The sequence below is a fragment of the Heteronotia binoei genome, chromosome 3 (genome assembly GCF_032191835.1).
Source record: "Heteronotia binoei isolate CCM8104 ecotype False Entrance Well chromosome 3, APGP_CSIRO_Hbin_v1, whole genome shotgun sequence".
NCBI lineage: Eukaryota > Metazoa > Chordata > Lepidosauria > Squamata > Gekkonidae > Heteronotia > Heteronotia binoei.
In genome coordinates this window covers 55,093,271-55,110,441 of record NC_083225.1, presented here as the reverse complement: position 1 = coordinate 55,110,441, position 17,171 = coordinate 55,093,271, and the positions used below count along the sequence as shown (strand labels likewise).

General features: G+C 39.6%; 1 protein-coding gene across 3 annotated transcripts in view; it reads right to left on the bottom strand.

Moving 5' to 3' along the window:
• The window catches only part of CRACDL (CRACD like), an 86,505-nt gene that overhangs the window by 26,507 nt on the left and 42,827 nt on the right, over positions 1-17,171 (bottom strand). For all 3 annotated transcript variants that reach the window (XM_060233843.1, XM_060233845.1, XM_060233846.1), the window contains exons 4-8: positions 16,573-16,708; positions 15,666-15,827; positions 14,685-14,753; positions 9,744-9,971; positions 5,090-6,686 (exon numbers count right to left, since the gene is read on the bottom strand). In XM_060233843.1, coding sequence (XP_060089826.1) covers positions 5,090-6,686; positions 9,744-9,971; positions 14,685-14,753; positions 15,666-15,827; positions 16,573-16,708 — 2,192 coding nt within the window. The remainder of the gene's footprint in view (positions 1-5,089; positions 6,687-9,743; positions 9,972-14,684; positions 14,754-15,665; positions 15,828-16,572; positions 16,709-17,171) is intronic.

Below are 17,171 nucleotides of genomic sequence, written 5' to 3'. Positions count from 1 at the left end.
ACTGTAATTGGAGTGTACAAAAATGGAACCTGCATAAGCTCTTCAGCAAACAGCAGTAGTGCATACAACTTCTTGAGGAAGCCTGGGTACTGCCTATTTGCCAGAGGCTCGGCTCACTTGAATTTTAACTGCTTTTCAAAAAATTCTAGGAAAGGAAACACTATCTCTGTGGTATCTAATCGGGGGGAGAAAGTCCATGTTGAATTAAGAAGCTGGTATAATTATCATTTGAGGAATCATGAAAGGAAGAAACAGAACCCACCCACTCAGCAGCAGAAAAAAAAGTACCAATCTCCATTTGTAGGCATGCCTGTAAGCTGTTATTAGTTTGCACTAAAGACAGCTAACAAATCAACATCAAGTTACAAACACAATAAATAATGTAAACGACCATAAATAATGTAAGCGACAGGAAAGAAGTAGAAAATAGTTAGGAATGAAAACGAAGTAGCAGTGTAAGTATAAAAGTAAGTAACAGAAGTTTAAAAGTATAGAATAGTATAGATATGGATGGCTGAATCCTAAGCTCAATGCTCTCCCTAAAGAGACAGGAAATGTGAGATGTGGGCGACTCCCAAAGGAAGCAGGAAGTTGTCCTGCCTCCCTACTGATAGGTTGGGAATCACCCACAAGGTGGCCTCCGCCTCAGAGGGAGAATGTCCTATCAACAAGATGAAAATACAGCCAGATTTGCCAAAACAGTTTGCCCTCCATCTCTGCTCTCTGAAATAAATCCATAGTACATGCTTTCCGAAGTGCAACAAGTGAAGATACTCTTCACACCCACTGACAGACCATTCCCAAGAACTGGACCTACTTACCATAAGCTGACTAGTGCCAGATGGGCAATCCTAAGAGAGCACCACAAGGAGAAGGCTGTTTCAACACCACAGCTGGCACATGAGACTATCCTTCCAGGGAGACATGGTTCGATCAAATGTACATATCTAAGGATTTACTGTCTTAAAAGTCTGATTTCAACCCTTGCCCTGAAACCAAGCCACAATCCCAAGCATCTCAAACAGCAATGAGTTCTGACTAGCACAGCAGGTCCAAATGTAATGCAAAACCCCCTGCATACTCCTCTAGCAAAAGAAAATCTAGTTAAACATTAACCCTTACATAGGTTGTACCTTAATTTACATATGGTAGAATATTAAAATACTGCAAAGCCAATATTAACAGCCTTTTAAATTAGCTATCCTGGAAAAATCTAAAGACTGATTTTAATGGAATTGACTAGATTTCTGAATATAAGACAAGGCCATGTTTCCTGTATTCTAGAGGAAAGGCACTGTTGTCCTAACATTTCTGTACAATTTTGATTTAGACCAGCATACTTTTTCGACCTGCTTCTTCCTGATAGTCAGCCAAGATATAAGAAAAGCTTTAATAAATACAGCGGCTTCCTGCCAAAACCATGATTTGATATTGGGGGGGGGGGCTTTAATAAGGAGAAAGCAACATTATTGTCCTTGAGAACAAGCTTTAGTCATAAAGTCACCAACTCCCCTGAAGCAGTTCAATAGAACTGACATCCTTTTGAGACCATCAATAACTGGAGCTGCGACAGCACAATGAATCTACAAGTAATCCTGTGTTGCCAAGGACCAAACCATATCTGTATAAAACAAAAAAGCCCTGAAGGCTGTGGTAAATCCAGATTGCTGGTTTTCCCCATCATGTGTTGACTTCTGCAACCCTAGTACATCAGATCCACCTGGATTCTTTAGAAACATTGTCAAAGCCAGCCCGCCTCTCTGAGACTGCCACATTTCAGGTAGGTTATTAACTTCATTTATACCCCACCTTTCTCCTCAATGGGGACAAAACCCAAATTATTTTATTCTCTACACTATTTCATTTCATAATTAATATACCTAATTTTTAGACAATTCTTATTTGGGACTAACTAGTGTTGCGGGGAAGGCAGCACACCCACTGGGGCTCTACCCTGGCTTCAGTGCTGTGTAGAGGCAGCTGATGGAATTTAAGTACTGACCAAACACACTCCAAATGGTCAAATAAAAACATTGTGGCTAAACAATGACCGGCTGGTATGACTATTCTGAAGACCCAGTTCTTCATAATACATTTCTGGATTTACTGCATTTTTCAGGACCCTGTTGCAAAGTAATAACACTGAATGTTTTGACATTAGGGCTGGAATGAGTCTCAGTCGTCTGTTTATGCTAAACATATACTATTTCAATTTCTATATTAAATGGACTCTATAGCTGAAAACCTTGGTTCTGTTTTCCAGGAGGCTTTAGGATGCTTTGGGTGAGATGACCTTTCTGGTTCTGATAACACTGTTTTTTCCTCACATTACTTTTCTGTTTGGAATGTTTACATACTATCAAATTCTAATTAGATACCATATCAGAACCTAGCTGCCTGGACTCTCTGAGTCACCCTAGCTCTTCCTGGGTTTCCTTGGCCTTCTTGACCCAGAGAGATAGAGAAAAAGGGCTGAGCTCTGTTGTGTATGTCACTATATGTCAGATGCTCATCACAGAGTTGATTGGCAGTCTCATTGGCTCCTATGGATGGAAAAAGATATTTAATGCAGGGCTTTTTTTGAGCAGGAATGAAATTCTGGTTGGGTTAGTGTCAGGGGGTGTGGCCTAATATGCAAATGATTCCTGCTGGGCTTTTACTTTTTAAAAAAGAGCCCTGACAATGTGTGACTCTTGTCCCTCATTGTTCTTGCCAACAACCCACTTTCTCTGGGCATTGAGTACATCCAAGGATATCCTTTATGAAATTACACTGAACAATGTTTAAGTATTAAATTTTGATTAACAATGTATGATTCTTACACGTTTTAATGAATTTACATTTTGAATTGAAGTTAAATAAGATGCGGTTTTTTGAACAACGGCCTCTTTTTCTCGATGCAATTGAGAAACCAGCTTCTCTCAATCTCCAAATGAACACTATGGAAATGGGACTGCATGAAAGTGTTCTTGCATCCCTCATTTCCCCATCACTGAACAAACTTATATTTTATTTTTCCATGTTAAATGTTTATAAATATAAATGTTTATAAATATCTGAGCATTTCTGAGCAACTGTTTTTCATGGCCATTTTGCACATTAGGCAAAAGCCTCCTTTATCAACACCCTGTTCTTCCTACTCCTCCTCCCTCCTTACCTTATGAATCACCTGCAAGAGAGATGCAACCTACTTTTTGAGGACAATCCACTTGATATGGCAGCCAATAGCCTTTAAACATAATTATCGGCCCCGGACATGCCAGGGCCACTTTGTGGCGAAGGGGCAAGGTGGCAGAACAAAAAAGCACTCTCCCCTTCAGCCACAGCATCAGGGTCAAGCCTAGCTATGGCAGGAAGGAAGGAACTTTCTGGGCGGATAGGGCTTGGTGGTGTCTCAGAAACCCAGTCAATTGCTGGCTGTTTAGGCAGCCTCAGGGGGCAGGGTTGAAATGGACTGGGGGGGCACTGAGCAGTCTGGTCTGCTCCTCTCTTTTATTAACGTGCGTTGCCCAAGCCCTTTCAGCTCAGGTGGGTGCCAGACATTCCCTCCCTCCACTGCATGTGGTTGGTGTTCTCTGTCAGCTTGTTGTTCATCTTTTGTCACAACTTTAGGGCAGTTTCAGATACTGAGCTGGATTCATTTTTGGGGGGAAGGCCTCGGGTGGGAACCTTCTTAAGGGCTGGGGAAGGGGTTTCATTAGTCAGCTGGCAGGTTTTCCAATGCTTGGATCTGTATCCAATGCTCCATTCTGCTGTCATAGATAAAACTGTGACCTGTTTTACTCCACATAGTTTTCTGGGTATTCTTGTGTCCCTCCTTTTCCTCCCTGTCAACTCTCCCTGCCCATAGGAGTGAAATACAAAAAGCATCAATGGCAAATAGAGACCAATGAAGAATAGTCCTGTAAGTTCAGTCATCTCTACCTTTAGTGTAACAGCTTTTCACTGACAAATGTAATGTTTGATTTAATTATCTGTATATACATGTAAATATATTCCTAGAATCATCCCTCACTATTCTCCCCACTTCTATATCCTTTCTGCTTCTATTCTCTTCCCCTTGCCTCTTTAGACTATTTGCGCATGGAAGCACAGAACTTTTTTTCACTCATATTGTTAGGTAAACATATTTTAATAGCAATGTATAAACAACAGTATTACAAGTTACCCCCATGATGAAAATCTCCCCAGGAAATATGGAATGTTTCTATATCTGTGTCAGACACTGCAGTAAACACAGGTGTTCCATGTTTTCACTGGAGTAATTTGCAACAGCATTCCAGTACACACACACAAACAAACAATTATAACATGGAAAGGTGGCCAAAAAGAACAATCGACAGACTGTTCACAATTACATGATTCTTAAAAGTTGGTGCCAGAAGTCACAGCCTTGAAAGCAGAAGAAACCTTTCCAGGTATTTTTTTCCATGTGTTCACCTAACATTCACATATTTACTATATGTATGTTTACTCTTCATATTAACTAATTTTCATTATCTCTTACTTCTCCTGCACACTGAGAATTGTGTGGTTTCTTGACCTTGGCTCTTGTAAGCCATGCCCAAAGGACCACTAAAAATATTCAGGGTAAAATAAAAAATAAAACGTAGATTCAGTTTCTTTGGTTCACAGACTTTGTGACCTAAAGGGTTCCAGAATCCCACCTAAATGTTTCTGCATACACACCAGTTCACAGATTTCCTAGCTTTGTGGAATAGCTTTTGGAGGGGCCTGCAGGGCATAAAGCACTGCAGTCAGAAGGGAACAGGAGTTCCAAAAGCCTGGTATCATGCATGGCATTTCTGTCTTGGCTCTTTGGATTCTGCCATTTATTGGGACATTGAGATAAACCAGCATTGTCTATGTTACTAAATTAGACAAAAGTTACTGAAATAACGGCGCGGAGCAATGGTGTGAAATCGCCAGCTTGCTCCGTCCAGAAATGGAAGCCTGTCCTGGAGAAAGGTGAGTGTGGAATCAGCCTGAGTTTTGTAGACTCCTAAAGAATTTTATCCTCCCCTTTCCCACACAATAGGTAATATGCTTCAAAAGTGATTTAAATGTATAGAAACATCAGAAGTCTTACCAGGCACTTCAGAGGGACCAGATCTCTTCTCCAAATCTTTCTCCACTTCATTTTTTGATTCAGGACATTTGACCACCTTTTCCGAGCTTGTGTTCGTGCCAGTCATAACAACTTGTAAAACAGGTTTCCTTGGCAATGGAGGTTTTGTGCTGGACTGTTCAGGGGACTTTGTTTTAGCTTTACATGTTTCATTTAAACTGTCACTATTTATATTAGTTATTTTTCTCATTTCTGCCTTTTCACTTTTCAGCAAAGGGGAAGGCAGCCCTTCTTTTTCTAAGTTAAATTCTGCACTGTGTCTTTTCATCTCCTTTGATTCCTGTGAGGAACTGTCTCTGTATCTCAGTGATAATGAAGTCGATCTCAGTTTGGCTTGAAATGGATTTTTATCTTCCCAGCCTAACTGACTGGCACCTGACTGCTGTGGCAGGACACTTCCAGATTGACTCGGCACTGGCACTGATGCTGGATTTATGGCCTGGGGAAGTGGCTCAGGCTCCATCCTGCCTAATCCTTTACCTGTGCTCTCTAAGTCAGACTGTGGAGGAGGTATCTGTTTGCTAGCACTGCTTTCTTTCTCTTGAGAAAAGCATGCCTCCTTCAGCTTCTCACTTCTTGAGGAGCTTTTTATTTTAGTCTGCAATACTTGGGTGTTTCCTGGATTTTCACATTCTGAATTTTCTTTCATGCTCAAGCTGCTAGCCCTTAGCCTCTCACAAGATGATGACACAGAAAATTTTTTCAAGGCACCGAGCTCACTAGCTTCTTTCTCAATTTTCCCACCCTGATTCAGTACCCCAGGTGCTACTGAAGGGTTGTTTTCCTTGACCAATGCAGGGAACTCTTGTGTAAGTTTCATTTTGTCCAGAGTCCAGGAAGAAGGTGTGCCTTTCTGTGATGTAGCTGCTGTAGATGGAGATGAATAACTACTTTTCTCAGGACTGGTTACATCTGTAAGCTGGAAATAACTTTTTGGTAAAAGACTAACAGAGTTAGCCAATGAAGACAGCTTACTAGAAAGATCTTCCACAAGTGCTGGAGCATCCTTCTGTGTATCTTTTCTTGTTCCATCTAATGTAGGAAGAACATCATTTTTGGTTGAGATATTCTTATCAGATAGCAAACTGTTCTTGGAAGGCACATCAGAAATGTGTTTATTTTCCTGGTTTAAACTACTACTTAAATTCCTAGTTTGATAACATTCTTTGTCCCTTTGTGTTCCTAGTTCTGAAGTAAGATGAAGGGTGGTTATATTTTCTTTCTGTTCAAAACAGGGCAATGATGGCACGTTGTGTGATAATTCTTGCACTGTTTGGCAGCCCTCAGAATTATTTTCAAAGGGAGGCAAGTCCAGCTGAGAAGTGGAGTGTAACATGGAAGACTTTTCATCTTGGTGACACAGGCTAGCCTGTAGCCCTTTTGACATTTCGAGTTGCTGGGAGTACACTGCATTATTTGATGAAGCTGTACTTTCTGTCAGGGCCTGACAGCTGGAACTGACACCTTCATAGGTCAGTTCAGCCAGTTCCTCTTTCCTTTCGCATTCATCTTCCTCAGGGGTAGAGCTTAAATCATTCTGAGACTCTGACAGGCTCTTCTGCAAGAAGCAAATAATAATATTTTAACTCTGCATCAAAGCATTATTTACTTTAATTTACTCCCAGCTTGGGTGGTACAATCACCAGATGTTTATGCTTAACACAAAAGGAAGTTATTCCCTGCCATGGTAGTTTTAAAACATGTAATACACCCATTTTTTACTATTTAGAAATCATTATGCATTAGAAAAAAGGGGACATGATTACCTAAAAATCTTGTTCTAGATCAACTGAACAGAGATGGTGAGCCAGACGAACATAACAGAGGGGAAATTATGAATCAAAATTTCGTATTTTTTACTCTTCAAAATGTCTCCTTCATTTCTCTCCTGGCTTAAAGGGGAGTGGGTAAATCAGCCATTTCAGCCTATTATCTCAAAAAGATGTAATAACCTGAAGTACTTTGTGTTTGACATCTTTTTTCTCTTTCAAGTGGTAGCACTGCTTTGCTTTTTTAAAACTCATGAATTTATATATAAGGTATTTATGATATAGTTTCAGAAAACTTGCTGCATAAATGAGACTCCAGGACTGGCAAACTACACTGCATTATTTTGCAGCAATCTGTTTATTGAGCATCCTCCTGTAATGCTTCTATTTGTCTTGTGAATTCTGCAAACAGATTGAACCTCCAAACAATCCAGGTTTGTGGTGGCTATTTATTTTATTTATTTTTTGTGGTGGCTATTTATTTTATTTATATTCCATCTTTCTACTAAATATCTGTGAAGAAGTAAAACAAAAAGACAAAACAATAAAAATAGCAGCAAAGATATGTAATAAAACGATTCAACACAGCATCAGATAAAACCGAGAAAAGCATATGCAAAGAAGAATGAGATAAAAGAAAAACAATTCAATGAAGCAGCTAGTACAATTCTACACTTATGGAGCAATCTCCCCAGGGAAGTGCACCTGGCCCCCTCATTTTTGATTTCTAAGAGGATAATTGTTTTACTTAGGACTGTATTTTATTTACACTCTAAGCTATCTTGAGCTCCAAGACGCAGAAAGGCACCTAGTAAATGCTTTAAACAATAACAATAAAAAACCCTCAACAGGACAATGGTATCTAATATACCTGGGAGAAGAAAATGTTTTCACCTGGCATGTATAAGCTTGTAGCGTTATTTGAGCTGCTGTCCAGAGACAGTTATAAAGTTTAGGAAACAGTAGAGAAAATGCCCTTTCTTTTGTGGTTATTCATCTAGCCAGTGAATCTGGTGGCTTTGGTCTCTAACTAAAGTCTTAACTTGTAGGCAGTTACTTTTTTTTTTTTTGCAAGTCAAAACAGGTTATAAAATCTAATCACATATCCTAAGGAAATGCATTTTTTTAAAAAAAATTTTTTAAAGGTGTAAAGATATAGAGGTACTGAAATACAAATGCAAGAACATCAAAGCATGTTGAACACCTAGTATTTGAAAGCAATATGGACTTAGTGGCCACATTAAAAACCTAGTAAAATAATGGAAACAAAGTGTTTTTTAATGTAAAAATCTACTGAAAGAAACACCCCCCCAGGAAGTAACCTTGCACTGTGTCATGGTTGCAAAAAGAGTCCTATAAATTAAACATTTAAGACTTTTAACCACAGAATCTTCCTTGTGTTGTTAAATCAATTTCTTAGAAGTGTAAAACAACATCACAGTCAGCCCCTATCAGAAATTATGTCAATGCAAGCATAGAGAGGAGTCATACTTGGGGTGAGATATTTGTGAGTTTCCTGCATTGTGCAGGGGATTGGACTAGATGGCCCTGGAGGTCCCTTCAAATTCTATGACTCTATTATTCTGCTGTTGGCACCTCCCATATCTCACATTAGTACAGAGTGGGAGGATCCACATTGCCACTTCCTCACAGGAAACACAATGTAGGTTTAGGTTTATTAGATTTATATAACGCCCTCCCCACCAAAGCAGGCTCCATGTAGAAGGAGCCTTAAAATTCTGGTGGTCATTTTGGGATACAGATCAGCAAGGAAGACTGCAATAACAATGGATGCCTTCAACTAGTCTGAGAGTGACAACAGAAATGGCAGTCTAAATCATGGGTGATGAGATCTGAACACTCATATGCTACAGTTGGAAGCATTTGTTTTCAGAGCATACACTGTGTGTTCAAAACACTTCCTCCACACTTGAAACGTACATCTGCCTTCACTCTTAGAGTGACTGAATAAATGCAAACAGCAGAAGGAAACAGCAACAGCCAGAGGAATACTAGGAAGAAGGACTGAATGCCACCCTTCTCTCCACTTATCTCTGGAGCATCAAGTAGAATCTGGGCCACATTTTTTATTGTCAACCATCCACAGAAAGGCTTCTCCCTCTAGAGAAGATCAACATGATCCATCTGTTGTTTCTGCTGGACTTACCACTAGCCCTGCAGCAGCCAAAACACCTAGAGGGTTAGGAAGAAGGACTAAACACCATACATTCCCTAGGGCCTCCTATCATACAAACTATTCTGTTATTTTAACTGTGAATTATTCCAGTTTGTTTTAGTTATAAAATGAGTTTATTCTGGAACACTAATGGAACCAGGAAAAGAAAAGGTAACCCCTGGGTTTGTCCAAACTAGTCCAAGAAAATGGCAGGTTCCAGACAATTCAACAACTTAAGCTAACAGTGCAATCCTAAACAATTCTACAGTTCTATAAGTCCATTGAAGTCAGTGGGCTCAAAAGAATGTAACTGCTTAGGATTGCACTGAAAATAACCATTCCACAAATCCTCTTGCTTCAGCTGTATTTTCTTACTTTCTACTCTCCTCAAGCTTTCTAGCATTTACACTTACAGAACAAGTTGCAGGCTATCATTAGAAATAAACTGGAATCAGCAAATTCAGACAAACTTCAGCTTCACTGGCTCTCCTTACTACTTTATCAGTATGGAAATGTTCTACTTGGCAGGTGTTATTTTGCTCTCTGGAGAAAAAAACCATGCATGCAGCTCTCATTAAACAAGATAAATAAGTAATAACATATCAGAATCAATAACTAAAAGTAGAGAATAGCACGGGCATTTTGTCTTGGATTTTTTTTGTTTCATTACCGAAGGTGGTCTTCTCATTCTGCTGGATCTCTGATTCCGTGGCTTTACTAAAAGCTTGTGCTTAGCAGCTGAATTATCCAAGACAGTGGTGAACTCAGGAGGAGTATCAAAATCAGCAGGAGGTGAGAGGCTGTCATCAAAGACTGGCACAGCTATAATTTTAACACTTGACTTCTTGGGGAATAACTGGCTTTCTGCAGAACAGGTTCTCCAAGGGCCTGATGTGACCTAAACAAGTAACACCACAGGGGGAAAAAGTGTCACATAAAAGAGTCACAGTTTTTAATGGAAGGTTCAAGAGAATTTTTGAACTGATCAGCAACAGAAACAGCAGCTACAGCTGCTTCACTCACACGTATAGTTTTTCCTCGTTCAGATATTAATCTGTCTCTTGGAGAAAGCTGTCTACTTTAAAACTTATAAATCTTTTGAAATTCTCATTTTCTTATATATAGAGATTAGCATTCAGAAAATTGAATTACAAATGTGAAAAGGAGAATTCAGTATGATGTTAGGACAGTAAAACACAGCTATGACATATGCATAGTCATTTAATAAACTAGAAAACTACCCCTTCCATACACATTTCACGCACAAATGATGAAGTACATTTGACTCTAGCAAGTGCATTTAAGACTCTAGTAAGAAATTATGAGAACTGGGAGACCTGGAAATTCCATTTCACATCTCAAAATGCAACCCTCAAACCTCTCAGAGGCTTGAGGATGCTCACCCCCCTCTTCCCTTTAACAGACACTTCGATACCTCAACACTCGGTCTTTCCTGGAGTGTATTTTGTCATTATCGATCCATTGCTAAGGGTTTCCTTGTTTTCAGGTTACTTTAACAAAGTCATATTTTTTGAATACCTGAGAAGCTTCTCTGTCTTGTCTGTGGATGGCCTTTGCAGTTTTTGTTATCCACACAAAGGCTAGCTAGTTTACTATTAGACATATGATACTGAAGGGATAGCTCTTCACATTCCCAGTCATTCGAGTCATGGTCGGTGTTCCCTCTCAGCTGTGTGTATGAGTGGCTCAGGCTGCTCATTAACACAGGGAGTCCTGCTCAGCAGCAATCTGGATCCATACAGGGTCCAATACTGCCCATACTGCCCATTGCCTATACACAAGTTATATTCTTTTCAGGATGTGAACCACTCCGCTTAGTAGTGAGAAAAAATAAGAGGGAACACTGCACCACATCCCTATTTGATCTTCCTATTCTATCCTACAAAGACAAAGTACTTTTTACAAAGCCAAGTTTCTTTTTAGGAAAATAAATGTTAAGAGATGAGGAGCCACGGTATGTACGTGTGTGTGTCTTTGTGTTTGTACATGTGTGTGTGTGTGTATACACATGTATATATGTGTGTGTGTGTACACATAACTATTATAAATCCCTTTCAGAGTTTCTCTTGTTTGAAAAATACAACAAATGTTACTCTCCCTACAAAAGCTTCACATTTCTTCACCAGTATACTCCTTGGACTGATGCACTGCAGTCTCTTCGCCTTGAAACACATCACTACTTATTATATTTTTATCCCACTCTTCCTCCAAGGAGTCAAGGTCCTTGCAATCAGAGTGATGGAAGTGTATTAACAATGGTTGGTCTGGAGCATCTCTCATTTTCATCTACTAAGAGTCTAACAATGCCATCCTGTTACACTCTTCTACTTTCTTTCATGTTAATGGGCTCAGAAGAGTGTAACTCTCATTAGGATGTAGAACTGGAATAGCTTAAACAAAACTTTCTCCTTCAACACACTGCCTACAAGCAGTTTAAAATTTCAGCACCTTATGCTGACAAACATAAGTTTTGAGTATTTCCACATGTTGTGCTTTTCTACAAAAGAGGTTTAATTTTCTGACTTGCTCTGAAATTTTTTTTAAAGGATGCTTTTATTTGAATTTATATGCAATTCTTAGCCCCCATTCACAGGTACAATGCAATTTTTAAAAATGAACTTGAAGAATAAACCTTTTAAAATGTTACTTTGAAAATCATCACCATCATCATCACCCATTTATGGATCACCCAATCCCTGCTACTTCAGGACTCTGGGTGATTTATAGCATTATTAAAACAATTACAGTAAAACATACTTAAAATACATTTCAGAAACATTTAAATATTTAAAAACAGAAGGTGAATAATAATTTTCTCCTAATTGCAGACTGCAGGTCACTTTCTGGGCAGGGCAAGAGGGGGAGCAAGGATGAAGCAAAAAGATAGGGTGCTTGCTAAAGATGAGACCATTACTGTCCTCATTTAAAAGCCTGGCAGAACATCTCTGTCTTGTAGGCCCTGTGGAATTGCATAAGATCCTGCAGGGCCCTGATGGAGTCTGGCAAAGAGTTCCATCAGGCTGGGGCCAGGACCAAGAAGGCCCTGGCCCTAGTAGAGGACAGCTGGGCATCTTTAGGGCTGGGGACCACTAACAGGTTGCTATTCTGAGAGCACAATGCCCTCCTGGGGACATACTAGAGGAGACAGACCCATAGATACATTGGTCCCTGACTGTTCAAAGCTTTATAGATCAATACCAAAACCTTGAACTTGACTCGTTACTCTGCAGGAAGCCAATGCAGCTAGCACAGTGCACAGGTCACATATGTGCCACCCATGATGTTCCTGTTAGGACTCGTGCTGCCACATTCTGGATCAGTTGGAATTTCCAGGTTAGTCTCAAGAGCAAGCCAGCACAGAATGAGTTGCAGTAGTCTAGTCTGGAGGTGACCATTACACGAATTATTGTGGCCATCTGTATACAGAATTTTATGTATATGTATTCTTGCCATATATTATTTATTTAAAATATTCCTAACCCTCTTTTCTTCCACAAGGGACCCAAAGACCCAACAGAAACTGAAATTCACAAGTTCTACCAGAATAAAAAATGAACAATGAAAACCACTAGAGAATGTCACATAGAATCCTCTGTTGCAGCTTGCATGGTACTAGGATATGTGGAGGAAGTCAAGATGAATCATAAGGCCTGGCCTCCAGAGGGTTATCAGCTTCATTTGCTTTATTTGTGGAGGACTTAGTTCTCAACTGAACAGCTCTGTCCTACAGGTTTGATTCACATATAAGTGCAACACTCGACACGACATCACACAGTCTCTTAACTGAATGTGTAATTGAACTTGTCTTCTTTGAAAAGCACCATAATATATCTAAGGAAATGTGAAAGAACACAGAATCCTATGGACAGATTTTGTTCAGTGATATTGTTTAATACATGTAAGTATTTAATACATGTAAGCACTTAATGCTGCAGTCATCCAACAGTTATCATCGGGTGTTTAAAATTCTCTAGAGTCGTATCTCACTGAAGCTCAGTTCATTGCTAATTATCCCCATTGACAAAGGGAGCCTTGACACTCAAAAGCCTATGCTCTGAAAATCCTGTTAGTCTCTAAGGAGCTACTGGACTCAAATCTAACTCTTCTGCTGCAGACTAACAGGGAAACTGAGGGAAATGCAGGTTCTCAAGTCCAAGTTCAGGAGTTCAACAGCTTGAGCTCTGCTCTCTGGACCAGCGCATTCCCGGGGAAAGTGATGCCAAAAACATTAGACATTATCTTTCTCTAACCCTGCCCCAGGTTTGAAAGTACACTCGGTACATCAAATAAATGCTCACTCAGGAAATAATAAAAGAGCTAAGTTGTTCCATTATCCCCAATGCTTTTTACATTGCTGTACTTTCCCTCTCCCTCCTGCTGACCATCTTTAGTTCTTTTCCAGCAGAGAATATCTAAATGTAATCTTTCTGGGGCTACTATAAGTACTCAGTCTTCTGGGTGTATGTGCTGCTGATCAAAGAAAGGCATCCACTCTACTCAAAAATGGGGCAGGGGACATAATTTCAAGAATTATTTTAGCTCATGCTAGGCTGACTAAATTCAGAGCCAGATCTCGCAAGACCAACTGTCATCATCAGCAAAGAACTCTGGGTTAGATCATCTAGAGGGAACAGCATTCAAGCAGTTAGAGAGGAATAAGGGACTGTTGTTCCCCAACATAGGGGGAATGTTTATTTTAAAAACTTATATCCAGGAAAACTCTGAGCTAAATGGCTCTCAAGGGGGCTTCCAAGAATAAACAAATAGAACATTCAACAAGATAGCAAAAAAAGAAACAAAAAAGAACCTCCCCCTCAATTGCTGTAAACAAAAAAGCAGACTCACAATAGATGCGTAAGTTGCCTATAATAATTTCTAAAATAAGTATAATTAAGCAAAACAACTACAGGGACAGATCTAATACATGAAACAGTAAAAGACAGGGCAGGGGAAGTAGGGGGAAAAACTGATCCCTTATTGTTTAGGGCTTTAAAAGGCAGACACATTCTGAATACAGCCTGCAAGGAGAGGCACAGCTCTGTTAAAACTAGGTAGTTACACAGACTCACATTTTGTACCAACTAATAGCCTTCAAAAGCCAGCCTCATAGTGAGTGTATTGCTGTAATTTAATCTGGATGTCATCACACAGCATGGAAAACTGTGGTCAATCCACATCTCTCAAGGAATATGTGATGAATGTTGGGCTTGGACAAATGCAAGTTCTCAGCAATGAACACTGGGAGAGAGGATGCGAGGAACCCAAGACTCCCCCGTGGTACCAGACTGACTTCCCCTACTGAAAAGTAATCTAATCAAGTCAGTCTCCATTTTGCCTCAGCCTGATGGCATTTGAAATCTAAAGGCAGGGCAAACTATGGTAAATAAATGAACTCTTCTAGTATTTATAACGCAGTTGTGTAAGCCCCTAGGCAGGGAGCTTTTTGTTAATATCTCACAGAGGAGAGCAGTTCATTCCCCTCCATGTGCACAGCTTTTTGCAGGTATAAGAGTCTCATAGTTGACAGGGATTGCCATTATGTATTATTTTTCTACCCCTTAATATATGTATAATACATGATTAAAGTTACCTGTTCTTCTTCTTCACTGCCTGTTCCAGCTAAACTCAAAGAGCTAAGATGCTTGTGAGAGTCAGAAAACTGTGGGGTCGAATGAGGAAAAGATTCAGTGATAGATGACAAAATGAGATGAGTTACACACAGAAGTTACATGCTATTCAAAGTACATCAGGATACATAAAATGTAAAGTACAAGTGGAAAGTATTTACAAAGCTCTAAGAATTAGTAGGGATTCTGAAAATGTCAAGATTGGGGTGGAAGGGGGGAGAAGGTTTCACATAAGAATACTGATCTGAAACAATGTTACATTAATGTATATTTCTTATGCTGCAGAAGTGAACCAGCAGGTTGAGATCAGTCATAATTTCATTCTTATAACCTCTCTGCTACTTTTCTGGCACTGATACAGTGTCCCAATCCAAATAAATAAATGCATATATACCTACATACATAAAGAGTTGACTATATTCTGAAATAATCTGCTATAACCAACAAACCTATGCCAAAAATATTTTGTAAAGATGTGTTCTAGAATCTCTACCCTTGTATGATTTTCTTAATAGCCTGCCCTTAACAGAGCAGGGTTGTACCTCATTACTCATAGCCAACAAACCAGAAGCAGAGCTTTGATCACAGAACATGTTTGCTCTATCTCTCCTTTCCTGCTGCAACCCCTCCACACAAAATGACTTCTGAAAATCAGAGCACTGGCAGGAACAGCATGAGAGGTGGCACAATGGATAGGAAGAAAGGTCAGAAATTGCCCTCCACAAACCCTAGCACATGCACAAGTATGGGTACAAACTCTTGATTATCCATCTCTATGACACTCATCACTGCCTATTATTTGACCGGCTGGTTCTATTAAGTGGAAAACCTAATTTAAGCCAGTAAACACAGCAGAATATATTAACTCCCCCCCTTCTGCTTTGCTTTCACAATAACACTCTTGAATGGCTTGTTTAAGTTCTTAACAGTGCAATTTATCCTACCTGTACTGTTTTGGAATTCAGAATTTCCTGTAGCAAAGACATTTCCGGTGGGCTTCTGGGTAGCCCATCATCCTCTGAACTCATTCCAGCATCATCCATTCGCTTTGAAGGAGTTCCAAATGGAGAAGAACGGCCAAATTTCCAATTCTGTTGCAGTTTCAACTGCAATGAAACGTTTCAAGCACATTTGTATGCACTTCTGCTATCATCAAATGACTGGATCATATAGAATTTGTTTCTTCCCATAAGCAGTTCCAGGTACATGCATTCATGGGAAAATGCAATGTGTATCAGCAAATACTGTCCTTCAGCATTTCCCTTAACCACAGTAGCCCCATTTCCCTCAGATATGGTAATAACTAGGGATGAACATTATGAAATTAACTGTGGGGTCTAATCTAAACATACCATTTACTAATCTTGGAAGAATAACTAATCGAATTTCTTCTGATTTTGGAACCAATTAGACCAGATCTGATAATTTTTCTTATGCGATTATAAAGATGCATAACTTTCAATTTCCATTTTCCAACACTGTCTTAAGTTTCCATTTCAGGCAGGGGGGAGTAAAGAGTGACTATCAAATATACACCTGAAAGGCACATCATCTGACCAGAATACTTTGTACCATACAGCATCATCCCTAACAGTTTCTGTGGACAGTGTTTGTTTCCAGCTGCATTAATGACTCACTCATTTTGGAGGAATTTTCAAGCTATACATACAGGGGTGCTCAGTAAGAGCAGTTTAAATTAACAGAAGGACCTTGGTATTCCAATTCCTTTGGGTGACCAAATGATTCTGACAACTATTTAATGTTCTGTACATTAGTGCCGCTTTCATGTTACTCTTTGACAGGAAAAAGGAAGTTAGCAGTAAACATGCATGGTATATATTTTTAAATTACCTGCAAAGCCCTAATCCGACCTGAAACATTTTCCTGAGAAAATACTCGTACTGGCCTTGCAGGCTCTTGTACAGCCTCGGAAATGAAAATGCTATCGTGGGACAGTGCTCTGCTTCCCATAATACTGTTGTGCATCCTAGATGAATAGAGAAAGCTGATAAAATTACATGTGCTTCATTTTTAGCCTTCTTACTGAAAATTCACAATTTTGAAATTTAACTTGAAAAAGAGGAAAATAAATGTTAGAACAGAGGTTCAAATCAATTTCATGGCCATCCTACATAGTCACTTGGGACTCCATATTTTTAGGGAGAACATTCACTTGCCAATACTAAATGGATGAGGGATAGAAACTCCATGAATAGTTCAAGAGATATAACAAAGGATCTTACTACAGAAACTGCTGGAAAGGAAGCTGGGGTTTAGCCACAACAGTTGTCCATGAAGCTTGGTCAAATGGAGATTTGCAACCCAGCATACTTTGCAGCATTGTAAGGGTTTTGGGATATACACCTGATCTGGAGTCACTTTGTACAGCATCTTGATAGAGACAATAAGTTCCCAGGTCTGCTGTACTTTGTCTTTCCTTAAAGGCTCCC